General features: G+C 43.1%; 1 protein-coding gene across 1 annotated transcript; it reads left to right on the top strand.

Moving 5' to 3' along the window:
• Positions 1-10,738: 10,738 nt before the first annotated feature.
• trib1 (tribbles pseudokinase 1) lies at positions 10,739-27,716 on the top strand. Its single transcript, XM_003219404.4, has 3 exons — positions 10,739-11,142; positions 17,502-17,794; positions 24,533-27,716. The coding sequence occupies exons 1-3, from the start codon at positions 10,837-10,839 to the stop codon at positions 24,999-25,001; spliced, it is 1,068 nt and encodes a 355-aa protein (XP_003219452.2). The 5' UTR covers positions 10,739-10,836; the 3' UTR covers positions 25,002-27,716.
• The last annotated feature ends 219 nt before the right edge of the window (positions 27,717-27,935 follow it).

Below are 27,935 nucleotides of genomic sequence, written 5' to 3'. Positions count from 1 at the left end.
CCGCTCCCCGGATTTGAACCTGGGACCTGCAAGGTCTGCAAGTTCAGCAGCTCAGCGCTTTAATGCACTGAGCCACCGGAGTGTTAAATAAATAGGTATTAAATAAAAATACAACGTCATAGTGTAGCTTGGGCCCCTACAAAAGATAATCATTTCAGTTTGGTCCATTTTGCCTCTGCCTCCCCACCCTAGAAATCATAAAGTGTGGAAAACATGCGTTTGGGAACTCTTGAGGACACAGAACATTTTCCTATTAAAACCAATGTGCTCATGGTGGATGAATAATATTTGCCTGCCCCCAAAAATAAAGCCAAGGAGAGAGGAAATGAAAGACACTGAGTCAAGTGTTTTCACTTGTGTAATCATCTTCCAGGGGGCAAAAGGGGGAGAGAGCAAAGGACTGAATGGGAGCTTGAGAGCCTCGCTCTCTGATTTGCAAATCTCCTATCACAGCAACAAAGGAAGCTTTCATGCTCTTTAGATTGGAAAGGAGCACAGTCAGGAGTTTGGTGTTCATGAGACGTTTGGCTGGAGTCCTTTGGTGCGCTGGCACGAACTCCCGTCTCCTTCGCTGGGGCTAATGATGCCCTCCAGCCGTAAGAAGCGAGGTGCCTCCATCAGAGGAGCATGGGAGCAGTCATGCACCCTCTGGGGATCGCAGCCACTTCCCGTCATTGGATCTGCCCAGGATGCCTCCTTTGACAATAGGGAGAAAGAAGGGAATGGGGCAGTGAAAGGGTGGGACTCGGCAGAAGGGTCAGAATGAAAGGCTAGCAGTTGCCATATTTTGAAGTGAATAAAGATCTTATTTGATGGAAGAGTACAAAGAATACCAGGTGAGGTAAGTTACATGTCAGAGAAAGGAACTACCAAATTCACATCTGAATATTCAACACCTAAGAAAACCTTATGAAATTCATGGGGTCATTATAGGTTGACAGGCGACTTGAAGGCACATACAGCAAATCTTAGGCTGGATCTACACTGTCCTATATCCCAGGTTCTGCTTATCTGAGATTATCTGACAGTGTAGACTCAGAAAATCCAGTTCAAAGCAGATAATTTGGGATCCTGAGATACAGGGCAGTGTAGATCCAGCCTTAGTCTTCCTTACCAAAGGAAACTTTAAATATTCACGAGGTCACTGTAAAGCAGTGGTTCCCAACCTTTTTTTGGCCAGGGACCACTCTACAACATTATAATATAATAATAACAATAAAACTTTATTGTTAACAATAAAACTTTACTCCTCACGGGGACTCAGGGCGGCTTACATGGGGCAAAGGCCCGACATCATAATTGAACAATAAACAGCGGCATAAACACAATTCACAGTATAAAAAGATAACAGTGATACAACATTAGTACCAAAAGGGTTACGAATCAGTTTTTGGTCAACTTTAGATTTGGTTTGGTTATTTGGGGTGCTGACTCCAAAAATTGCATTGGATAGACCACATCAGCTTTAGTTTCTGATACAGAACGTGTGCCATTCAGTTGTCGCCATCTGCTCACCCACAGAAAACAATATTTAATAATCTAGAGCTGATGTGGTCTATCCAATGCAATTTTCTGAATCAGCACCCCAAATAACCCCAGGAACAGGCCTAAAAACAAAGACACCAAAATTATTATTTTTTGGTTGGGCTGTGTTATTATCTGTAGCAGTAACAGTGAGGCCACTGATTATATTTTAGTTCTTGCAGACAACTGGTGGTCCACAGACCACAGGTTGGGAACCACTGCCATAAAGCAACAGGCGGCTTTAAAGCAGGCTCAGAGGAAGACATCAAGTCACATTCAAAGAAGGACATGAAAGCCAGTACTGAATACTGGTTTGAGTGTTGGACTATACTCTGGGAGATCAGGGATTAAATACCTTAGAAACCAATGGGGCAAACCTGGCCAAGTTACACTCCTTCAGCTTTAGAGGAGGGCGATAACAAACCTCTTTTGAAAAAATGTTGGCAAGAAAATCTTATGGTATTTGTGTGTGTTTCTGTGCCTATAAGTCACCAGAATTTCATACCATGTTCTTAGGTAAGGAATATTCACTGATGGTTTACATATACCTAAGGGATCAACTACTCTGCAGGGCAAGAAGAATTTAAAGAGAGGAAAGGAAAAGCAAACCCCCTCCGAATAAATTCTGTCAAGAAAATCCCATGTCTTAGAGTTGCTGTAGCAAGAAATGACACACCACAACAAAATCCACCTGAAATGGCTTTTGTAAACCCTCGACAGAATTAACTCTGCAACATCCGCAGCTCATCCGGGGTAGCAATTTTATAAATGAAGTGTCATTGCAAAGAGGTGTGCAAACACACCTTTGCTACTGGAAATTCTAGTAAATCATTTCCATAACTGGTCATCCCTATGTAGGACAAATTTGCTATTTGTGTACACACACACACACACACACACACACACACGAAAGAGGGTAGGAGTTGACTTGTTTCTCACCCTGCAAATGACATTCTTTCCTATTCTTGGAAGAAATGTGCAACAGGACGCATTTTTTCTCACTGCCTCGTAATTTTGCAGTTGTGACACATCTGTGTGAAAGCCTCCTTTCTTCCCAAGTTCCTGGGAGAAGTAGGGGGAGGAGGTTAATATATTTTCTAGTCTCTTTAATAAAGCTCCTAAGATCTACATCTGGACAAACACCATCCCACATTGGGCCTCATTTTGAAATACCAAAATGATGTCTAAATCCATCATAAAAGCTGCAAAACAATGACAAAACAGTCCTTTATTACTTTGGAAAGCTGCTTTTCTTTTCCGGCACTGCTATTGTATATGTCTTTCCTCCCTCTGCCCCACAGCCATTGCTCCCCCCCCCCCCAACCTCCTTACACATGCCTTTGAATTCTTCCCACGTTGAGTCATGCCAGTAGTATTCTGCCGTCAGGTTTCCTTGCTACCACCCAAGCACCGAGACAAGTTTTTGTCACCCTCAACGTATTTGCCAGCTGACACCCATAGAGTCATCGCCCAAGTGGAATTCATTCTGTAGGAACTTTGACACCCACTTCTAGGGAAGTTTGTGAAACGTCTGTGGGGGAATTGGATGTGGAGAGGACCATATGGCAGAAGAGTGAGAGCATTTTCACATGATTCCCGCCTCCATCCATGCGTAGTCAGTCTCAGTGGCCCATCCATGCAGATCCATCCTCTCATTCACAGTTGCTTATGTTCGCTGGGGAGCCCACGGTAGCACAGCGGGTTAAACCACGAAGCTGCTGAACTTGCTGACTGAAAGGTCGGCGGTTTGAATCCGGGGAGCAGGGTGAGCTCCCGCTGTTAGCCCCAGCTTCTACCAACCTAGCAGTTTGAAAACATGCAAATGTAAGTAGATCAATAGGTACCGCTCTGGCGGGAAGGTAACGGTGCTCCATGCAGTCATGCCGGCCACATGACCTTGGAGGCATCTACGGACAACGCTGGCTCTTCAGCTTAGAAATGGAGATGAGCACCAACCCCAAGAGTCGAACATGACTAGACTTAATACCAGGGAACCCTTTACTTTTACCCTTTACTATATTCGCTGGTTGAGGGATTCTGAGAGTTGCAGTCCAAAGAAAATTAACAAAATGAATTTCAACAGGGAGGTGTAAGGCATTTCACTTAGGCAGGATAAATAAAATGCCAAGATACCGGATGGGAGACACCTGGCTTGAAAACAGTCCATGTGAAATGGATCCAGGAGTCTTAGGCCCCTTCCATACTGTCTTTATATCCCAGGATCTGATTGCAAATTATCTGCTTTAAACTGGATTATATGAGTTCCCACTGCTAGATAGCCTGGGATCAGATCCTGGGATATAAGAACAGTGTGGAAGGGGCCTCAATAGACCACAAGCTGAACATGACTCAACAGTGTGGTACAGCAGCTTAAAAAGCCAATGCGATTCTAAACTTCATCAATAGGAGTATAGTGTCTAGATCAAAGGAAGTCATAGTCCCACTCTAGTCTGCTTTGGTCATAATCATCAAAATCATAGATTATTACTTGTGACTGATTATGACTTCCAAGTAAAGAGTCTTGGTGGTGGGTCCATAAGTGAGACCTCACCTGGAATATTGCATCCAGTTCTGGGCACCACAAACCAATCTGGACAATCTGGAACATGTCCAGAGAAGGATGACCAAAATGGTGAAAGCTCTGGAACCAAGCCCTATGAGGAGTGGCTTAGGGAGCTGGGTATGTTTAGCTTGGAGAGGAGAGGATTTAGAGGGGTAATGATAACCATGTTTATTTAAAAGGATGTCACATTGAGAAGGAAGCAAGCTTGTTCTCTACCACAATAGAGGTCACAAGTAAGACAGGAAAAGAAATTCCACCTAAACATCGGGAAGAACTTCATGACAGTGAGAGCTGTTCATCAGTGGAATATGTTGCCTGGGAGCATGGTGGAATCTCTGGAGGCTTTTAAACTGTATGGTCATCTGTCTGGAGTGCTTTGAGTGCACAATACTGCAAGGCAGGGGGTTGGACTGGATGGTCCAGCTGTTCATACACTGCAACTCCCAATTATCTAGCAAACACAGTCAGTGGTGCGGGATGATAGGAACCACAATCTGAATTATCTAATGCATGACATTTTCTCCATCCCTGCTCTTGCATTGTAAGGACATGAAACATGAAACATGAAAACCAAATGAAACTAGAATCCCGTGCCATGAAGTGACTATACAGATGTCCATGGGAAGTATTCCGCTTTGGTTAGACCTCACCTGGAATTCTGTGTCTAATTCTGGGCACCACAGTTCAAAAGAGATTTTGACAAGCTGGAAGGTGTCCAGAGGAAGGCGACTAAAATGATCAAAGGTCTGGAGACCATTCCCTATAAGGAGTGCCTTAAAGAACTGGGCCTGCTGAAGAGAAGGTTGAGAGGGGACATGATAGCCATGTATCAATATGTGAAAGGGTGTCATAAGGAAGAGGGAACAGGTTTGTTTTCTCTGCCTTGAAACTAGGAAATGGGTTCAAATTACAGGAAAGGAGATTCCACCTGAATATTAGGAAGAACTTCCTGACTGTATGAGCTGTTCAACAGTGGAACTCTTTGCCTCGAAGTATAGTGGAAGCTCCTTCCTTGGAAGCTTTTAAACAGACACTGGTTGGCCATCTGCCAGGGGGACTTTGATTGTGCTATTCCTGCATGGCACTGGGTTTGACCAGATGGCCCAAGTGGTCTCTCCCAACTCTATTATTCTATGATCCTATGATTCTATGAAAGTGGTAGCCCTGTTCCACTGCAGCTCTCCAGCAACTGGGATGAGTGGTATATTGATTCATAATTACTCTTTCACACTACATAGATATAGCACTTTGATACTGCTATAGCTGCCATGGCTTCACACTACAGAACTGTAGGAAGAACTGCTGAAACAGTAAAACTCTCTGGCAGAAAGCAACAAATCCTGAAATTCCAAGAGTAAAATTTGTATCAATGTGGCTCAGTGTGGAAGAGACATAAATAACCTTTGACGGTCTTACAACTGGTAAACATGTTTTATCCTAGTTTTAAAAACTATTGATTTCTAATGTCAGGGAACACATCTCATGGGCATGAATCTATCCAGATTTATTGATAAGCTCAAAGCAGTGGACCAGAGAAAGCACAGAAATCTGTGGACATTATTATTGTGTTCTCCTAGCACATTTGCTTGTGTTGGAAACATATTAATAGGAGTTGTGGCTTACTCACTGGGTGGTTGGGAGGTCGAAAGAGACAAAGCATTCAGTGCTGCTATGACAAACAGCAAGCCTGTCAAAGGATAGCAAAGTGGTGATAGCATCTGCCCACATCTTGCAGCTGCACTGCACATTGTGTCCTTCTAGTTGAATGGAAAGGACAGCGTGAGAGATTTTCCCCCTCTGCACCCAATGCCAGGCATTTGCAAACTGGTCACTGGAAGAGCCATTATCTGAATCTGTGAATATATGGCATTCACACTTTAGGCACAAATTCTAACTCCTGGAGGAATGAGATTTTATGTAGCTACGGCTTCCACAATGGAAAGCAAACCCCTTACTGGGCATCCCCAAGGCTCTAGTACTCAGAATCTGGACAGCAACACGCAATACTCCTTGGATAATTGGGTATTCCTTGTGCAAGCCATGCATAGGACACATACATCATGCATTTTGATACATTACAAGTTAGAGGAGCACTACTCAAAGTGGCGGTCCATGGTTCTAGCCCTCGAGCCATTTCAATGTGGATTTTGTAAATTAAACTCTTTTAAATTAATATTTTGAAGTGATTTAAAATGGTTTCTAAAACACATTCAGATTTTTAAAGCTATTTTGTGAGGCAGTTTAGATCCCATGAGGGAGAAAAAAGGCGATATAAATAAACTAATTAATTAAACATACAGGAAGCAATAACAGGATGTTGGATAATTGGACTTTCCTTAGTACTATATCTCTGTCTCCATGCACAGGACACAGGACATGCCAAGGAGAAGATGGAGGTGGAAACTTTGCTGATCATGTTATGCAAAGTTGTTTGTTTGTTTATTCATTTATTTGTTTATTTATTTGCTATATTTATACCCTGCTCTTCTCAACCCTGAAGGGGACTCAGAGCTGCTTACAGATTATGGCAAAATTCAATGCCGCATTATACAACAAATAATAAATACATACATACAGTGTTTATTGCATGTACAAGTATTTGGCTATGTACTCCCATGCTTGCAATCCAGATGCAGACTTACCAATTCAGTGAAGGTGCATCTACACTTTAGGATACAATTTGACACCACTTTAACTTCCTTGGCTAAATGCTATGAAATCATGGGAGTTTTAGTACCAGCAGCCTTCAGCTTCTCTTTAGCAGAGAAGCTAATGTAGAACTACAGCTCCCATGATTCCATAGTATCAAGCCTTGGCAATTAAAGTGGTGCCAAACTGCATTTATTTCACAGTGTAGATGCACCCTGAGTCACGAGCTCTAGTGCTACTTCTAGGGAAATAAGGTGTTATTGGATAGTAGGGTTAAAACATGGGTGGGCAAAACGTACATATGCAAATCTTCAATGCTGTTTTTTTGTGGTGTTTAGAACAGCCAGGCCATGACTACCCACTACATACACAAAAAAGAGAAAATCCCACCCACAGTGCTAATGCTTTCCAGGAGTGGTGGGTTTGCAATCCGATAGGCCACCAAAGTAGCACACCCTGGGGTTAAAGAGACCCCCGCCCAGGATACAGCATTCGGGAAACACAGGAAACTTCAGAAAGAACATTTGCAAATCCTTTGCAAGGTCACAGTAAATGGAACCCCAGGGATGTCCCTCCTGAGCAGATGCAGGCCTTTTATGTTCAGCGGCATTAATGGACCTGATACGCTGTGAGTCATCCTTTGAGCACAAGGAGTTTCATGTGCTTCGCCTTAAAATACTCCCAGAGCTGCTGATGCCATGCTCGCAGGCCATGGCCAGACAGTGAATGGATCTGTGTGAGATCCCTCCATGAATCTACCTGTGCTCACAGAGCCCAGGTTTGGCAGATGGTGACTTTGAGCAGAAAATCTGCCTCCAGGCTCAGCAGATGGTGCTCAGTGACAATGCCAGTTGTGACAACTGAACAGATGTTCGGCCAAGCAGAGGGGCTGTTTGCTCACAAGCCTCGATCATATATTCATCACCAAAAATTAAACCAGCATGCAGTTTTGAATCCACAAGGGCTATCCAGTCCAACCCCATGCATGAAAACACAATCAAAGCACTACAGACAGATGACCATCCCGCCTCCACTATGGTCAGAGGCACAATATTCAACTGCTGAGTTGCTTTTACTATCAGTAATGTTTAGGTGGAATCTCTTTTCCTGCAATTTAAATCTATTGCTCCATTGTGTCCTAGTCTCTAGAGCAGCAGAAAACAAGACTGGCAATGAGTTTCAGAATCCATGGATGCTCAAGTCCCACTAACACGATTTTTATTCCTGGGTTATAAATGTCATTTCCTAATTGTTTCTATCATAAAAAGCATGGAAAGGGTTTGTTAAACTGCAAAAACTTTGTTTTTGAAGGGCATCCTGCAGCACATTTTGATATAGTTTTTCAATGAATATCTCATAGAGTCTCAACCAATTCCACATAGTTTGTGGCTGCCACAAAAACAAAGTTTCTGGAACAACTACTTTCACAGTATGTACCACACAGATAAACAATAAAAGACACTTTCAAACCAGGAACAGAAAATGTTTCAAATGTTGTTACATAGTGCTATATACATACAATGGCTCAGTAATATGATGCCCCTTCTATAAAATGAGCATCCCTAGATTTTGATATTTGTGGAAGTCCTGGAACCAAACCAAAGGTCCACTGTAGCTGTTTTCTTGGCAGGTTCCAGTAACTCAATAAAACCTTCATATGACCAGATGGTGATATTTTTGCCGTCTGCAATAGAGCTATTATTGTTCATTACTGAGATTTAAAAACATTGGAATGAACAGCTATTTAAACCATGGCTGCAAAATCAGAGGAATTGAGGCAACTAAGTGGTTATAGGATTGTAATATCATTCACTGGGTTGGAAAATGCGTTGCCTTCACATATTGTTGAATAACAACAGTTTGCACCTGCTGATTTTAGGTCCAACTCTTGGGAGCCACAGTAAACAAACATAGTCCAGAATCCTTCAAATATTTGAGGATGACTTACATTTGAGGATGACTTAAATCTCTTCTCCTGATTAAACACACTTTGGGTCAAGAGATTTGGTGAATAGAGGCAAATAATTAATAAAAATGGCAACATGGCCATACATCCCGGAAAACATACAACAACCCTACAATTTATATGGTCAGTGTAGACAAGGCAAAGGCAAATTTCACCCCTCCAGGTGTTAGCATAATACAGTTTAATGCCGTTTCAAACTACATTATATGAGGCCTTATAGTGGATCCACACTGTAGAATTAATGCGGTTTGACACCACTTTTGCAGTTTAGTAAACTTTCCCCATGTTTTTAATGATAGAACCAATTAGGAAATGACATTGATAACTCAGGAACATAAAAATGTGTTAGCGTAATGCAGCTTAGTGCAGTTTCAAACAAGGTGGAGGATTCTTCTAGGTAGTGCCATTCTGACATATTGTCTTTTGATCAGCCCACTCCTCTTCTGAATCTGTTCAAGGACTTCCAAGTTGCCCATTTTTGGTTTGCCCCTGGAAGAAGACCCTCACAGGAGGACCATCCAATAGGAATTGCCTGATTTTGCTGCTCACAGGGATATTCTTGTTGTTACTGTGGTTCTCATGAACCTTTTCCTTAATTTAAGTCTGGGAGGAGACTGATAGCCATACAGTAGGTGGCTTTCACAGTGTTCAACCTTATTACTCTTGTACTTGGCAGCAACTTCCCACGGAAGGTGCTGAACAGACTGCACTCTGGCTCCATGAGATGCAGAGCCAACCTTAAGAAATGGAGCTACAAAGTGGAATCTGCAACATGCAACTGTGGAGAGGAGCAAACCGCTCACTTGGCCTCCTAGCAACCCACTCAGCCCAGGGGACAGGCAGAGTTAGGCCTCACTTAGGCCTCTTCCACACTGCCTATAAAATACAGATTATCAGATTTGAACTGGATTATATAGCAGTGTAGACTCAAGGCCCTTCCACACAGCTATATAACCCATTTATAATCTTATATTATCTGCTTTGAACTGGATTATCTTGACTCCACACTGCCATATAATCCACTTTAGTGTGCAGTCGGACACAACTGGACTTAATGTCAGGAGAAAACCTTTACCCTTTACCTTAACTACCACCAATTCCTCAGTACTTTATTTCCCATACCACCATACTTCGCCACAGCAACGCGTGGCCGGGCACAGCTAGTACACTATAAATCAGATTAAAAATTATTAACTTACATCAACATTCATAAAAACATTCTAAAATACAAATGGGTGTGTTCAAGTTCAAAAGACTGGGTCTTTTATTTATTATTTATTTATTTGCTACATTTATATGCCGCCCTTCTCACCCCGAAGGGGACTCAGAGCGGCTTACAAATTAAATTTACATACAATATTATATTAGTATAGTACAATACTGGTAACAAATTACTATATTGTACTGTATCAACATATTGTAATATTATTAGTAATATTACATGTAAAATACGATATATAATTAATATTATTATATTGTATTATTAGTATTATATCGTATTACAATATAATATTATGAATATTATATGTATATACAATAGGGTCTTTTACACAGTTTTAACACAGTTTAATACCAGTTCAACTGTCATGACACCATGCCATGGAATCCTGAGATTCCAACAGAAACCATTGTCAAGGAAGGCTAAAGATCTTGTAAAACTACAACTCCCAGGATTTCATTGCACTGAGCCATGACAGTTAAGATGGTGTCAAACTGCACATATAATACTAATATTGTTCTAGGCTAATAATATAATATATTGTATGTACATATAACTTGTAAGCCACTCCGAGCCCCCTTCGTGGTGAGAAGGGCGGGATATAAATGCCACAAATAAATAAATGATGCAGCTAGCAGTGTGTGATGCAGCAAGGCTCCCGCGCACGCGCAGTAGGGAGGTCCCTCCCGGGCGCTTTCTTGAATGGGCTCGACTCCGCCTACTTACGTCACGGGCAACTCCGGGTTCCCATATCCTCCCAATGGGCGCCCGAGAAGGGGGCGTGTCCTCGAACGGGAGTCCCCGCCCACTCTGGGTCTGACGTCACGGGGAACTTTGAGGCGCTCCTGGAGTCGGGCGCCGGCAGATGGTCGCAGGCTGCCGAAGGGAGCGGAGCAGACCGCGGACCTAGGCGCCATGAGCCGCCCGCTGCAGCCCCCTCCCAAGCGGCTCCTCCTGCACGAAGACAGCGCCGCCCCCAGCGCCGCCAAGTGCGCCCGCCTGGCCGTCGAGGGGGCGCCTTCTCCCGCTGCTCCTCCGTCCCCTGCTCCCCATCCGGACTGCCTCAGCGCCCCGGCTTCTCCCGCTTTCCTCTCCCCGCCTCCCGGACCCGGAGCCCAGGGGCCCAGCCTGGTGGCCGGGTATCTCCTCCTGCCCCTGCCCGACAGGGAGTCCGTCTCCCGGGCGCTGGAGATCAACACCGGGCGGGAGCTGCGCTGCAAGGTAAGACTGGGAGATGCCTCAATGCTATACCAATTTGGGCCCTTTGGACTTCAACTCCCAGCATTCCTAACAGCCTCAGGCCCCTTCCTTTTCCCCCTCAGCCGCGGGAAAGGAAGGGGCCTGAGGCTGTTAGGAATGCTGGGAGTTGAAGTCCAAAACACCTGGAGAGCCCAAGTTTCCCTATACCTGATCTACACAGCCAGGCTTTGAACCTGCAAGGCCATTCAGAAACAGGTTGGACGTTTGCAGGTTCCGCGGCTCTGTTTTGCAAAACTTCCCAGGAACTTTTAGGATATGATTGTGCAAGGCTTCTTTTCTATACAGTTCCTAACCCATCGTGAAATATTTTGAAATTTTTGGGGTCACAAACGAAAAGTTTTTTTAAAGAAGGTGAATCAAACTTTCCCAAAGTCAAAGCCTCCCCTCTCTCCATGCTTTGTTTTTGTAATATCCGGCGTTTTAAAGGGCAGCCGGATCGGATGCCAGGAATCATGAGCACTGCTTTACACAACCGTCTGTGTGAGTATTGTATTATTCATCCCATACTGTGGGTGCAATGGGTTGTGATCAAAAGATCCGGCGGTTCAAATTCTTGGGAGCGGGGTGAGCTCCTGTCTGTCAGCTCCAGCTTTGCATGAAGGGACATGAGAGAAGCCTCCCACAAGGATGGTAAAACATCTTGGTACCCCCCCCCCCCGGGCAACGTCCTTGCAGACGGCCCATTTTCTCACACCAGAAGTGAATAAAACATCCGGGTGTCCCCTGGGCAACATCCTTGTAGACAGCCCATTTTCTCACACCAGAAGTGAATAAAACATCCGGGTGTCCCCTGAGCAACGTCCTTGTAGACAGCCCATTTTCTCACACCAGAAGTGAATAAAACATCCGGGTGTCCCCAGGGCAACATCCTTGTAGACAACCCATTCTCTCACCCCAGAAGTGAGTAAAACATCCGGGTGTCCCCTGGGCAACGTCCTTGTAGACAGCCCATTCTCTCACCCCAGAAGTGAGTAAAACATCCGGGTGTCCCCTGGGCAACGTCCTTGTAGACAGCCCATTCTCTCACCCCAGAAGTGACTAAAACATCCGGGCATCCCCTGGGCAACGTCCTTGCAGACAGCCCGTTTTCTCACACCAGAATAAAACATCTGGGTGTCCCCTGGGCAACGTCCTTGTAGATAGACCATTTTCTCACACCAGGAGTGAGTAAAACATCCGGGTGTCCCCTGGGCAACTTCCTTGCAGACAGCCCATTTTCTCACACCAGAAGCGACTTGCAGTTTCTCAAGTCGCTCCTGACATAAGGAAAAAAAAATCCATACTGTGGAACTGAAGCAGTTTGGCACCACTTTAACTGCCATGGCGCCGTGTTTTGGGGTAATGGGAGTTGTCGTTTGATGAGGCAAAGCAGCCACCAATGACCTTGTAAGGCTCCAACTCAGTAGCATAGAGTTAAAGTGGTATCAAAGTGCATTCCACAATGTAGATGGCATGAATTGAGGAGGGAGGAAGGAAAGAGCTTGAGGCAGCTGGAAGTTGTGAGGCTTCGACATCTTTTGTTTATTTGGGAATATATGACCCATTCATCTTAATAGAGGCAATCTCAGATGTGTCTGGTTGCATCTTGGAAGGAATTTCTTAAGAAAAGTGGACAATAGGAATCCTGGTTTGCTGTGAGTTTTCCGGGCTGTCTGGCCATGCTCCAGAAGCATTCTGTCCTGACGTTTCACCCACATCTATGGCAGGCATCCTCAGAGGTTGTGAGGTTTGTTGGAAACTAGGCAAGTGAAATTAATATATCTGGGGAAGGTCCAGGGTGGGAGAAAGAACTCTTGCTTGCCTGAGACAAGTGTGAATGTTGCAATTGTCCAGCTTGATTAGTATTGAGTGTGAGAGCTGTTTGGCAGTGGAACTCTCTCCCACAGACTGTGGTGGACGCTCCTCCTTTGAGGCTTTTAAGCAGAGGCTGGATGGCCATCTGTCGGGGGTGCTTTGAATGCGATTTCCTGCTTCTTGGCAGGGGGTTGGACTGGATGGCCCATGAGGTCTCTTCCAACTCTACTATTCTATGATTCTATGAGTGGCCTTGCAGCTTCAAAGCTTGGCTGCCTCCTGCCTGAATCCTTTGTTGGGAGGTGTTAGCCTGCTCTGATTGTTTCTTGTCTGGAATTCCCTTGTCTTCTGAGTGTTGTTCTTTATTTACTGTCCTGATTTTAGAATTTTTTAAAATAGGAATACTCTTTGGTGTGCTTTGAAACACGGTTCTGCTCTGCAAATTGAATAGCAAGGAGTATTTCCCTTTAAAGGAAACTGAGATGTAAACATCTGTCTCGGTTGCAAAAAAAAAAACCGCCTGTTCACCCATCCGGCACTAACCAAAGGGTTAAGGATCTCATCCGTCATCCTCCGTTGTTTTCCGCTCCCTTCCTGCAGAAGCTACGCAAGCGGAGGAATTGGCTCTGACAAAGCATAGCTTTCCAAGTTTTCCATGAGGTGTCCTCAGCTCAGCTCTTCAAATAAAACACACACATACACTCGGAGACGCATGCCTTGCCTATTTTTCGAGTTTCTTAGAGCCGGGCAGTAATTGGAGAGGCTGCGTGGAATGCTGCCACCTGCCGACTGCCACCTTTCATATGGCAGGCTTTTGGAAACTTGGAGAACCTAATCTTGGTTGCTTATTCTGCAGTGGGCTCATGAAAATAAACAGGAGTTATTTCAGAACAGCTCTCTCACTCTTTGTGGCTTTTACGAGCTTTGGAACTTGGAGTTGGCAAAATTATTTCCTTCAGTGCCTCGTCAAGTCTCTTGAAAACAACAAAAGCCAGCTTCTGGATCATGGGGATCCTTTATTTCAGTTGTTGAAAACTACATTGGTATAATACAGGCATGGGGAAACTTGGGAGCTCCAGGTGTTTTGGACTCCAACTCCCACCATTCCTAACAGCCTCAGGCCCCTTCCTTTTCCCCCTCAGCCGCTTAAGCGGCTGAGGGGGAAAAGGAAAGGGCCTGAGGCTGTTAGGAATGGTGGGAGTTGAAGTCCAAAACACCTAGATGTCCCAAGTTTCCACATGTCTGGTATAATACACCTCTGAGTATTTCTTGCCTAAGGAAACACCCTGAAATTCATGAGGTTGCAGTACGTCAATAGGCACATATGTTCACACCATTATGCTGCACCAAGTATATAGTAGGATAGTTCTATCCTTGGCTGAGCTTGCAGTCTAAAAGTTCAGCACAGGGCAGGTGGCAGAACAAAGGGATGGAGACATAATGGGGCCAGGGACATGTTTCAGTTAATTTTTGGTCATGCGAAGGGTAGGCTTTTGAGTCCCTTTGAACTACAACTCCCATAATCCTTGCCCATTTCTGTGGTGCAAACAGGCTGGAGTTTACTAACTTGCCTACACCCTGCAATAAGCTTTGGTAGCAAAAGGATTGGTCCAAATTCGGTGGTCACTTGGCAGTCCTGTAGTTCGCTGAGTATTTATCACAAATCTGGGTCAAACTTTCCACTTGCAAATTAGGATGGTCATTTGGAGATGGCAATGTTTTTTCAGGCTTGCAGGTGGGCTCTCGTGCCATCATTCACCATAATGACTGTTCTTCTTTGCACTAGGGAAATTTTACTATGATTTGTGTACTTTAGAGGACAATTGTAGGTTTGCTTGGGATAAGAGCAGTCATATATGTTCTTTGAAGGACAGTTGTAGGTCTCAGGGTTGTTGTATGTTTTCCGGGCTGTATTATTTATTTTATTTATTTGCAGCATTTATATTCCACCCTTCTCACCCCGAAGGGGACTCAGGGCGGATCACATTGCACACATAAAGGCAAACATTCAATGCCATAACATATAACAGAGACAAGACGCAGGCACGGGCTGGCCTAGAACTCATGACCTCTTGGTCAGAGTGATTTGTTGCAGCTGGCTTGCTTTCCAGCCTGCGCCACAGCCCGGCCATGTTCCAGAAGTATTTTCTCCTGACGTTTCGCCCACATCTATGACAGGCATCCTCAGGGGTTGTGAGATAGGAGTTCTGAGTTGTAGGTCTGCTTGAGATGGGAATTGTCGTGTTTGTAGACTTTATTTGCAAGGCTGCCAGCAATGGAGCCCTTCCAAAGATTGAGAGAGAGTGAGATAGACAGCCGAGAATTGGTGAGACAGGGGAGAGGATGATTGTACCTTCCAGTTTGTTTTCTCTGTAGGAGTGTTGCTGGGTCGAATGAATGGGAAGGGTGACACCGTGCGTATGTCACGGCTCCCCGTCAGGCCTAGGATGTGAGTAACCCAGCAGAGCTAGGCAGGTCATTCGGAGAACATGACTGGAGTCTTGCAAAATCTCTGCGAATAAAGCACACGAGAGTCTTTAATCCTCTTCTTCCCTTGCTTCAGTGGCTTGGCACGCTCTGAAGTTGGAATTTGCTTGTACTGTCACCTTGGTCTGAATCATTCTGGGCAAACTCAAAAGGTGAAGGCTTCACTGGCTTTAGAAGGACCTTTTTCCTCTTCTTCTGCTCTTCTACCTGAGAGGTGCTTATCTGGTGGTCATGTGCGTAAACTGTTTGCACACAGTGATTTGTTGTTGTAGATTTCAAGTGGCTGGTTGACCACTTTCATTTTTGAGGATCCTAAGGGTAGGGCCCAATGAACTTTCTCCACCCCACCCAAGTTTTGGTCTCCAACACCTATCATTCAGATGCCATCCAGTGGTCAGTGGATTGGGAGAGTATGTTGTAAGCATTGCATGCCTAGTGAGACGTTGGAGTTTTATCCTCACTGGGATCATGTTGAGTGTGGAGTCAGGAATTGGCAGGCACCCCAGGATGACGTTGAATGAAAGGGCGTGATGTTTATGCATTTGGCTTTGGAGAAAACTAACCAGGCTGATGTTGCATGTAGGAATTGGTTCGAGCTAAGCTCTGACTAGTTTGCTGTTCTGTTTCAATCAGTAGCCAGTCAGATGCCTCTGGTCTGGTCCTGAGTGGGGCACATGGGCTTTTCTTTTGCTAACAGGTATCTATAATCTTCTGGGAATGCTATCTCTGTATGTGGAAGTTCACTTTAGCTTTCTGACTGGTAGCTGTACATCAATTTGTCATCTCTTATGACTATATATATCCCACACTTAGTTCTAAATCCAGAGCATGAAAATAAAAGCCGGTTTATATCAAGTAGGCACTTCCCAAAGAAGGAGTAACTCTTCTAAGAGCTCTGTCCCTTTTCACATTTTGTCTCATTTTAGTTTCTGCTTATTTTACCTCTGTTGTAGCTCCTGGATCAATGATTTAATGGATAGTTCATCTGTCAATGATTGTGATTTATTTTAAACATTTTTTAAAAGATTTTTTTTAAAAAAGCAGATACTGAAAGTGCAGCAATTCTCACACGTTAAAATGAATAAAAAAAGAAAGATAAGCCAAATACAAAGAATGCTTTGCTATGAATCAATACTCTGCTTCTATACAGTAACATTTCATTTATGTATCAAGGACAACCTTGTATCTATGGAATGATTATTTATGTCCAACAAAGTAGGCATTTTTTAGTCTTCCATTTTTTAGTCTATGATAGTCTTCATTTCAATCGTGTTTGCAGTTATCAATGGATTTGCATATCCACATGAAAGCAGGAACATATATTCCACACAGATAGGGAGTTGTTGTGTTAACATAACAGGACATCCCATTGGCATCTGAACCCATCTAAATCCCCACTTCCACTCAGACAAGAGCCATTCCTGCTGCCTCATCAGATTTATCTTGGCAAAATTTGCATTTCTCCAAAACGTGGTTCCTCCTGTTTTCGCCACAAGTAAACACTGTCATTTCAAGACTTAATTAGTAATCCTAAGTGTGCTTGGCAAGGACAAGCAAGGGTTTTCTTGATGGCTCTTCCCAAGTTTAGAATTCCTTCCCATGGGAGACTTGCTTGGCCCCTTCTCTGTACTTTTTTCCCCAGCCAACAAAGACTTTTTTTTTTTATTTTGGCAGGCCTTTGGTACTCAATGAAAGGTCTTTTAATAGTTATGCATGTATCCCTTTTACTGTGATTTAATATGTTTTTAAACAGCTTGAATTGAGTGCTTTTGATAAAATTATTTTTGCTATTGCCTCTTCTGGGTTTCAGCTGTACTAGAATTTATTGTAAGACACCTTGGATCCTGTGCCATAAGAAAGGCAGGATAAAAATTACTTAATTACCCCGTCCTATTTCACAGCTGCAAAATCATCAACTATACTTTTAAAAAACCCTCCGTGGAAGTGAGCAAGCCCATTTACTCTTGTTTCCTTATTCCCTTGCTACAAAAAATGAATGGATATTGATTTTCTCTTCTTCCTTTTGGTGCTGTTTCCAGGTCTTCCCGCTCAAACACTACCAGGACAAAATACGGCCGTACATCCAGCTGCCGTCCCACCGAAACATCACTGGGATTGTGGAAGTAATTCTCGGCGAGACCAAGGCCTACGTCTTCTTTGACAAGGACTTTGGAGACATGCATTCCTATGTGAGGAGCTGCAAGCGGCTGCCGGAGCAAGAAGCTGCCCGACTCTTCAAGCAGATTGTTTCGGCTGTCGCTCATTGCCACCAGTCGGCCATCGTTCTGGGGGACCTTAAACTTAGGAAATTCGTGTTCTCTAGTGAAGAAAGGTGAGTTGGGATTTGTGGCTGGCCTTTGTTTAGTGTGCTTTGACAGAGATACCTTTATGACTTTGGATGACGTCTAGTTGGGACAAGATGCTGTTTTGACAAGGGGATCTATATAGGAGGGAAAAGGTTAAAGCCATATGTTCTGTCTCAAGTTTCTTTTCCCATTGGTGGTGCTCATTCAACTGGGAATGGTTGGAAATATTGGCTCATGGGCTGCTGGTGATTTCCTAAAAACCATTTCATTGTTCTGCGTTGGCATTGATCAGTGCTGGAAATCTTGAGGTTCTCAAGATATTGTCGAATGCCAACTTTCAGTATTCCTGACTGATGGGAATTGCAGTCCCACGGCATCTGGAAGGCACACATTTCCCATCTTCTCTTTAAAACGGAAGAAAAGACAACTGAACACAAATTGCTGGTGCAGATTTGTATGGTGGTTTATTTTGCCAGCTCTTGTGTGCACGGTGCCTAAACATAACAATATAAGGTATAATCTATATGACGTGTAACATATTGGTAATCCTTACAGCTGTTCCCTAAGGAGGTTGGGGAGATGGGTGGGGGTGCTATGTAGAAGGATGTGTGCTGGGTATATGGCAGGCACAAGATATGAACTAGGACTTCCTGGTTCAATCCCCAGCTCCTTCTGTGCTTTACTGCATTACTCATGTTATATAAACATCTGCTTTCCTCCTGGCTTGGCTCCAAAGAAACTACTATACTCAAGAATGTACATGTGCCCAGTGGGACGTTAGGCTTTGCATAGCAAAGAGCAGACAGACACGCCCATGTCATATTACAAGCTGCCTTTAAAAACCTCATTCAGTTTCCATGCTGAAAGTCCCTTTTAGTATAATGAATTAATTCAATGAGCTAATTCAGTGGTTCTTTGGACCTTGATCCCTTTGTGGTGCTGTTCTCTTTAGTGGTGCTGCTCTAACTTTCTCTTCTGAAGCTCCATGAATTCATTTTGCTTTTTAAAAAGTTTCTCTTAAGAAAATTGAAGAAGTTTCAGAAAAGTGTGTGCCTGTTTTACACCAATTCCCTGTATTGGGGTGAGGAGTAATGTCTGTAGTCCTATGTAGAAATGGGACTGGTTTTGTTTTGTGAAATGTTTATGAGCTGGGAACTTGCTGCCCGATCCTGGTTGTCCAGCATGTATGCACATGATTAAACCAAGCTTTGTGGGAGGTGTACATGATGTACTTCCTCTGATTCCCATTAGCAGACAGTCCGTCCTGTTCTTACATTCTTGCATTTGCACGTAAACCAATTTCATATAAAATAGGACCGAGGAGTACTTTTGTAGGTAGAATATTCCAATTTAAAGTAGTAGAAATTCTTTCCAGTCATAGCATGTGCTTTATTTTGATTGAGTTAGGATCTGGATGATTAACTGGCTCAAGCAAAAGGACGCTGGCTTAACAGGTTTGCAGATTGCACTGGTCCTGAGTGGTTTTAGTCTTCTAGATTACAATGTGAGGTGGCTGCTGCAGTATTAAGTGCCACATATTTGTAAGATTACATTTGGACATAGGCTTTGATTGCGAATTGTGCTGTAATTAGTGATTGGTAGAGCAGAATCTACATACAAAGGTTATCATACGTTGGCTGTGACTAGTGTTGATGGTGGAATTGAATGTCCAGCTTTATCACCTGCACTTGAAACTTGTTCTGCAAATGATATTTGCCATTTGTTCATAAAGGCTGAATGTTTCCTAATACCCATATTTTAAGCTATGATTTCTGAACCACTTAGCTGCAAATGCAGTTCAAAGCTAGCTACCAAAGATCCCAACTCAGTGAAACACAATTTCCTCTCTTCTTTCCTGAACCATGGATTGACATTGCATTTATTCTAAAGTTAGCATAAACCAAGTTATGATACCTTAGTTGTCACACACCACTGTATATTGGTTGTCCAGCAAGCTCCTTGTGTGTATTGATCTACTTGTATATGTATCTGGGAGTAGGTTCCTCAGATCTCTAGTTTCTGGGATGAGTTGAGGAGATTCATAGTGGAGTGAAAAAGAAGCATATGCTCTTGAGACCAGCTCCAGACTTGCAAGGTTTGCTTTGCAGGATGCCTCTTCACTGAACTAAAAGACTGCAAGGTTCAGTGGCCATCTCTTGAAGAGGTGGTTCTGGGTGCATCTAAAATCATGGAGTGCATCTCAAACTTGCCAATGAGGTAGACATCCAGAGAAATCTTTGGGTGCTTCCACTCCATTTCTCATTCCTGCAAGTCAGAATTTTATTTAAAAAGGAGGTTTAGGTATCTTAAACAAGACATGGAGGGGGTATAGTTTGTTTTAACTGGGATTTGGAGATCATGGAGACTTCTGCAGATGTTCTCCCATTCCTGGAGCTTCCGCATTTCTGGCGTTTCTGCATGAAAGCCTCGAACAGGATGTATAATTCCAATTCCTGATAGAAATAGTCCCTGGCTTGTTTTTCTTTTCGTGAATGCCAGAGATGATGCTATACATATAGTTTGTGTTGTGCATCAGCCAATGGAGGAGTTGGCTGTGAGTGCTGATGTTGGAAGCAAGAAACATTAGATAAAGCAGAGTGAGTGTGCGTATGTATAATTAGAGGTGCAGAGGAGGAAGATAACGTGGATTTTGCAAAACTCCTCGATGAGATAACTGTTGGTTGGGTTAAATGTGGGCAGCTCTGAATAGGTGTGAAAAATCTAACCCACTTGAACTCTGTAGGAGTCCTGCTTCTGACATCAGCAGAAACAATTTTACACTTGAGTGTCGCAATCCGTGCATTGCTTTGAAGTGATGCCTTAGTTGCCTATAAATCCTAGGCTGGATGAACTGAGTAGACTTTAACCTTGTTGCTGGTATTTTTAATTGTGTGTGTGTGTTCTATGACATGTAATTCTTTTCTGTTAAGGTAATTTATGGTTGTGTAGATGTCAGTTATATCCACAAGTTATTGGTTCCCAGCATAGCAGGATGTTCTCTGGGTCTGATTTGGTAGCCTCCAGACTAAATTGGAGAATTCATACTTAGAAATGCTGAAGTTTCAGGTCCAGGCTGAAGTTGTCTGAAGGAGGTCTGATTTAGGTGTCTTCTTGTGCTTCATCACATACACTTCCATTGCTCTCTTGATAGGGATTCGGCACATGTCTTATGCTTTTTGCTGCTTCTCTCCCTTCTTGGTTGGAGGTTTAGGGCATTGGCAGGATAAATTATGAAGATGGGTCAGAAGAGTACAACTCTGTGTTGTTGGCTTCAGAGAAACATTTGAGTGATCACTGTTGAGGACAGGATTTTGAGCTTGCTGATCCTTTGGTCTGTTCCAACAAAGGGGAGCTTTGTCTGTGTAATGCTGAATTTGTACAGACACTCCCAGTGATCTGATCCTAGCATGCATGAGATAGGGTCATGAAGTTGATTTGAAACGGGAGTGGGTTTTAAAGCAAAAATCAGACCATATTTAATAGGGTGTGGAAATAAATGGATGTGGAAGTATAATAGTGCACCGGTAGTAGCAATAATTAGGCGTGGAAAGGAGAAAATGAGAAGCTGAGGTAATAAGAGGAGGTGGTTGGCGTGACCTAATATGATGTCTGGCCCAGGAAGTGAGTTTGCAAATTGTGGAGTGTGGCCATCATTTGTGTAGATCAGTAGAAGATTGTGATTAAAAGCAAGCTTTCCATTGTCTTCTGTACAAAGAGACTTTCAAAATGAGCCTACACTGGAAGTGTTGATGGTGAATATTACAGAAAGGTTCCAGGGCCTGAAATGATTATATGCCAAAACTATAGCTTCCTCTTTCACCCACTCTCTCTGTGTATATGTTTTCGTGATATGATAACCCCATGAATTTCATAGATTTTTCTTAGGCAAAAGGACTCAGAGGCAGTTTTGTAGTCCTTTCCTCTAAAATATAGTCTACAGAGCCTGGTATTTGTTGGTCCTATCCCATTCCAGTATTAATCACAGCTGACTCTACTTAGCTTCCAAGATCAGATGGGACCTTCTGCGTCCTCTGCTAAATGTTCTTTAATAGAGTTAGTAATAGAGTCTCATTCAGCTTCAAGTCACCAGTCATTCAATAACTGAACAAAGAACATGCTGGTATGAACCATATCTATCATTAATAGATGGTGTGAGTCTGTCACAAAGCAGTCATTTCCACTCTTCACTACTTCCACTTTTGATTTTTCATATAGAAAAGGGGATGAGTTGACTTGTTAATGACAGTAATTTGGAATATGCTGCCTTGGAGTATTGTGGAGTCTCCTCTTTTTAGAGGTTTATAAATGGGCTGGGTGACTATCTGTCGGGAATGCTTTGTTTGGATGTTCCTGGGTGGGAGAATAGGGTTGTTCTGGATGGCCCTCATGGCTTGCTTCCCACTCTATGACTTTGTGAAGGAAAATTGTTGTTTGTATACCTCTGATCAACTGACTTCAGTTGCTGAAACAGCAGGTTGCAGCCGGTGCTGTTAATGTGGAAACTTGTTATTGCACAGGGCCAATTGTCACATGCATTGTGTTTGGCAACGAGAGGGTTAAGCAATGCCAGGCAAGACGTTAGTTCTTCTTGCAAGCACAGGTGCAGAGTTTGAATGCCCCTGCCAGGCGAAGGGCAGGCAGAGTCGGTTGAGTCATATTTTCCATTTACAGAACCAACTGATGAAGTTGGGAGGGAGGGAGGGGGAGGCAGAAACCTTGCTTTAGGACAGGAAGGTCACCCTGGGGACAACAAGCAGTCAAGGCATTTCTTTGGCTGGTAAAACACTAAGGAAAGTTGCCCATGGAGCTGTCAGGAGCTGGGAGTATATAACCGACTGACCTTACAAACAACAACTAGGAACTCCCTAATAGCGTAAATCCTTTGGAATAGACGTTTGCTCAAAAAGTCATGTAACTTGTGAGGCGGGTTCGTACGTAGAGGAAAATAAAAAGTATGTGAGCTCAAGAGCTATGACTGTTGCAGGAACAAAAGAGAGGTGGATTTTGGCAGTGATCCACCAGCCAGTTAAGGCTTGACGTCACCAGGGCAAAATCGGCTCCGATCCAAGCTTTCTGCCCTGTGAATCTGACTTAGTTGTACTGAATTCTGAATGGGTGGTTCCCGTCTCTGATGAATGTCTCTTGGTGGTTGCCAACAGCTACATGAGTGAATGGGACCCACAGAAAAGTGTGTGTGAGAGATGCTGCCTCTGCAGTGTTGTATTCCCTCTGTGTGTGTCATTAGTACAGTTTGTAGTCATCAAGGCATGAGTGTGTGAAGAATGCTAAATCCCATAAAGCAAACAGCCCTTCATTTACACTGGCATAGCAATAGAAAATATGCCACATGGTTGTGAGTAACATGGTGACCCAAGCTGTATTGGCTGCTAATACTAGCAGCTCCCTCCCTGAGTTGAGAGGGGTGTTTTTTATACCATTTGGCACATACAGGTGCATCATTTGATCCATCGTCACTGGATGGCTCACTGCACAGGCTGTGAACTGTCTCAGTCTAAAAGCCGTTGGTTTGTATTTTCACCCAGTGAATGATAACCAAATTTCCGTCTTTAGCATTTGATCTGTGATGGCTTACTCATAACACAAAGCGTTTCTCAGTGCTTCCACCAGTTGCTAATGAGGCGGGTAGTAGTCACCAAAAGGCCATGCTGTAAATGTGTGAGTCTAACAGAATTCCTTGTTCTTACACATAGAATAATAGAGTTGGAAGAAACCACAAAGCCTATCTAGTTCAACCTACAGTTATGCAGGGCTAAACAATCCAATCATTCCTGGCAGATGGCCACCCAGTCCCAAGTTTAAAAACCTCTAAGGAAGGAGACTCCACCACACTCCAGGGTAGCATATTGCCACCTTTCTCATATTTAGATGGAAACTCTTTTCCTGCAGTTTGAATCCATTGGTCCAAAAATAGTCTCAAGAGCAGCAGAAAACATGACAATTTCTCAAATATTAAAATATGGCTATCATAACCTCTCTTAACCTTTTCTTCTCCAACCATCGTGCTTCCCCGAAAATAAGACAGTGTCTTATATTAATGTTTGCTCCCAAAGATGTGCTAGGTCTTATTTTCAGGGGATGTCTTACTTTCTATGAACTGTTGAACAAAAAATGAACATTTATTATATACTGTACAGTAGTTGTCATCACAAACCAACATAACCAGACAAACTGTGAATCCTATCAAGAATTTCTTGCTACTATCATTATTTCCATGTACAACTGGTATGAACATTTACCAATCCTGCATGCTTTGGTGTTCTCTTTGGCAGGCGCTGGGCATGCTTCCAAACAAAAACTTTGCTAGGTCTTACTTTCGGGGGAGGCCTTATATTTAGCAATTCAGCAAAACTTCTACTAGGTCTTATTTTTCGGGGATGTCTTATTTTTGGGAAAACAGGGTATTTATAGGGCTTTGTTTCCAGACTTTATTCCATTTTATATGCATTGTCCGGCTTATCAATATCTCTCTTACCTACATGTTTGTTGTTTTGTCATGCTCTCATTATTGACCAAATGTCAAAATTGCTATGTGCATCTAGTTGCCATCATGTGAGTAACAGATTCAAAGTGCTCTCATTTATAATGCAGAGGTTGTAAGAGGTTTCCCCTAATTGGGGTATGCTGAGAGCCGAAATCCTCAAAAAGTAACATTTCCAGGTTGTGTATTTTTGGCTGATGGGCTTCTTTGTGTGGTTCCCTGGCATGGTTTTGTAACTAACGTGTTGGCTTCTTCTCTTCCCCAGGACACAGCTGAGATTAGAAAGCTTGGAAGATACGCACATCATCAAAGGCGAGGATGATGCCTTGTCGGACAAACACGGCTGCCCAGCCTACGTCAGTCCGGAAATCCTGAACACCACAGGGACTTATTCCGGAAAGTCAGCAGACGTTTGGAGCTTAGGTGTGATGCTGTACACCCTCCTCGTGGGGCGCTATCCTTTCCACGACTCGGACCCTACCACTCTGTTTTCTAAAATCCGGCGCGGACAGTTCTGTATCCCTGACCACATCTCGCCCAAAGCCCGGTGCCTCATCCGTAGCCTCCTCAGGCGGGAGCCATCCGAAAGACTCACGGCTGCAGAAATCCTGCTCCATCCTTGGTTTGACGCAGTTTTGGAATCTGGGTATGCTGACCAGGACACAAGAGCCTTTGATCAGATTGTTCCGGAGAAGTTGCGAGAAGACGACGACATCAGTTCCTTTTTTTGCTAGCTCAGAATTATTATTGTTGTTGTTAATATTTTGCCTCGGAGAGGAGAGAGGGAGAGACCCCTCAGCCTTGTACTTTAAACTTTAAACTTTGTTTTGTTCTGTTCATTTTCTGTGTTGCAAACACATACCCTTCCAAGAGCTTCTGCCCTCAATTATCCTCTTTCTAAGGAAACTTGCAATCTGACTAAACAAACAAACAAAAAAAGGTGTAGCCCTTAGCCTGCTTAGCCTAGGGGTAATCTTTCAATATTGAGCATTATGGACTTGCTTAGGGATGACTTTCTGGAGCAAATGGATCTGCCCATAGAAGGGTGTGACTGCATCTTTAGGCCTTGGACATTTGAGCTGCAATTCTGAAGGGAGGGGGAAAAGGAGTATCTTATTCTGGATTTTGATGGGAGATCAGTCTGACTCATTTGGAGTAAGCAATCTGAGGACTGCAGCCTTACTTGGCCTTCCTTTTCTCTAGCAAAACAGCTTTGGGAGGTGCTGGGCTCCTTCTGTTGTCTTCAGATCCATGTGGTCTTGCTACATTTAGCAGGTTTATGCTGCTGGGGCTGCCTCGCAAGAGTCAGCTGGGCTCTCCTGTGTCACTCATACATCATAAAAATGGCAGGGCTGTCAGACGGGCTTTGATTACAGAATCGTCTTACCGGTGATGTAAGAGAGCGGATACAGCCATGCTACTTCTGGTGCCAGATGAGGTGGGTGATAGTCACAGCGCAGAAAGTATTGGGATTCTCTGTGTGCTTATATAACTGATTTGAGGTCGGACCTTCCAACTTGGCAGAATCATCAAGCTTGGTCAAGCCAAACTTTTGGCTAACGTTGGCTATGCTAGCGGAAGGGTCCTGAGAGCCGTAATGCACGAGGAAGTATCATTTCTAAGCTATCAAAATGCCATCTTTAATCATGCAGTTCTACACTTCCTCTTAGATTGTTCTGAAGGAGAAATCAGAACCACTTGAAACCAACAGAGATCTTGTCATTGGCTTTGATGGGATATGTGTGGATTCAGGTGTAAAGCTCATATCTGACCTTGTTCCTCTGTTTTCTGCATACCATTTAAGCATCCTGTTTGAAGCATAACTTTTAAAATACTTTTTAAAAAAACGTTGATCAAGTGAGCTATATTGCTTTCCCCCCTGGACTTTATGGTCTTTCCTGTCTGGGTGCAGTTGCTCAGAAAATACCATCATGTGCCCAGATATCAAAATACACCAGCGAAGGGTGGGGTGTCCAAGCCTGAGAGGCATAGATAAGCCCTATCTTGTTGCATGCACTCAAGTATGTTGGGTTTTTTTATGTAGGTTTTGCTCTTTAATGTATTACATCATTATTTTGCAAAGCTTTGGAGGTTCCTATCTCATTTTTGGAGTACAGATTTTCAACTCACCCCACTGGAGTTCTGGCAGTTGAAGTCTTTAAAAAAAGAGCTTTGTCATCCTCTGTCATACAAAATAAAGAACTCCTTTCAGAGTGACTATTTAAGTAACCCCAGAACAATATCCAAATGTTCCTATTTGACTGTACTATGCCTCTGGAAATTTCTTCCCCTTTTTCCATTTTCACCTGTTTCTTGGCTGCGGTGAGTTTTGCCATTCAAATTTAGTGCCAGATAGTCCTCAGACCAGAAGAAGCATTAGATTCCTGGGAATGGTAATGAACTTCCTGACAAAGGTGGCTGTTCTGGTTTGTGGAAACATGCACTTGCCATGTTAAACATAATTGCAAAAGTTCATTTAGGTTGCATTTTGCTTTCTCTCCTCATTTGTCAAACACTGTGTAAGTACCCCAGAGGAAGTTGGGCATTCATTGGACCAACACACATGCTTTTGGACTAATGTCATAGCAAATATGCTTGCAGGAATGTGTTTCATGTGTAAAAAGGAAGCGAAGTTTTTTGAAAGAGTACACCACGTTTTGCAAGCATTAATAACTCCTTTAAATTCTGGACTCATGAGCATGGAAACTGAAAGTTGTCACTGACTACAATTCTCATATTCTGTGCATTAAATATGTTTGGTCCTTTTTTTAACAACTTTCTTAAGGCTCACATCACTTTAAGGCTTATCTTTGGCTGGATCTACACTGTTAAACAATGCAGTTTGAAATTACATTAAATGGACAGTGTAGATACCCATATAATGCTTTTCCAAAATATATAAACTCATTATATGGGTCTACACTAACCATATAATAACAGTTCCAAACTTTTATATGAAAGTGTAGATCCAGCCTCTCAAAGTCAAAGTGGTGAAGTTCCTGTTCTTGAAAGAGCTTTGTATACCTTATGTGCTCTTCTTGCAATGTTTTGCCATTTTCTCTTTTTAAAAACTGTATTTTGTGTGGGTCTCTCTCTGTCCCAGCCCTCCGAGATGTCAAAGAGCCGTTTAAATGTGAATTATGGCTGGCAATACTAACTTGATATAATCAAGAGAATTAGAGATAAAAGTTTATTTCTTGACCTTGATTGCACTAAAGCTCTTGTGTTTGCTTTAATATATTTGTATCTGTGATACAGTTGGGTTGTTTTGTTTTATTTTGTTTTTTGTAAAGGTTCTCAGACCTGCTGACAAGTCTGTATATATTGGTAGGTGGAAAGCTGGCAACACTATGTTGGATGTTTGTAAATATGTACATTTTTGGAAATTGATATGATGAAGTTGTACAATTCCTGTACAAAAAGTTTAATAAATCTGGTTTCATAACAAATTACTCAGTTTTTGCCTTCTTAATTTGAATCTTTCCTTTGCAAAGAAACAATCAAGAGGTTGAGACAAGTTGTGGAAGCCTTCAGTTTACCTGGCTTTGATCACTGATGTTTGCTGCTTTCCATGGGACAGTGAATTTTAAGAGAGCTATCCAAGTGCTGAACCTGTTTTGGGAGAAGTGTTTTACTCTTTGGGTAGTTACATCACAATTTGGAGTAGA

This window comes from Anolis carolinensis, chromosome 4 (genome assembly GCF_035594765.1).
Source record: "Anolis carolinensis isolate JA03-04 chromosome 4, rAnoCar3.1.pri, whole genome shotgun sequence".
In the NCBI taxonomy this organism is placed as follows: Eukaryota; Metazoa; Chordata; class Lepidosauria; order Squamata; family Dactyloidae; genus Anolis; species Anolis carolinensis.
This window is presented reverse-complemented; position numbering and strand designations above follow the sequence as displayed.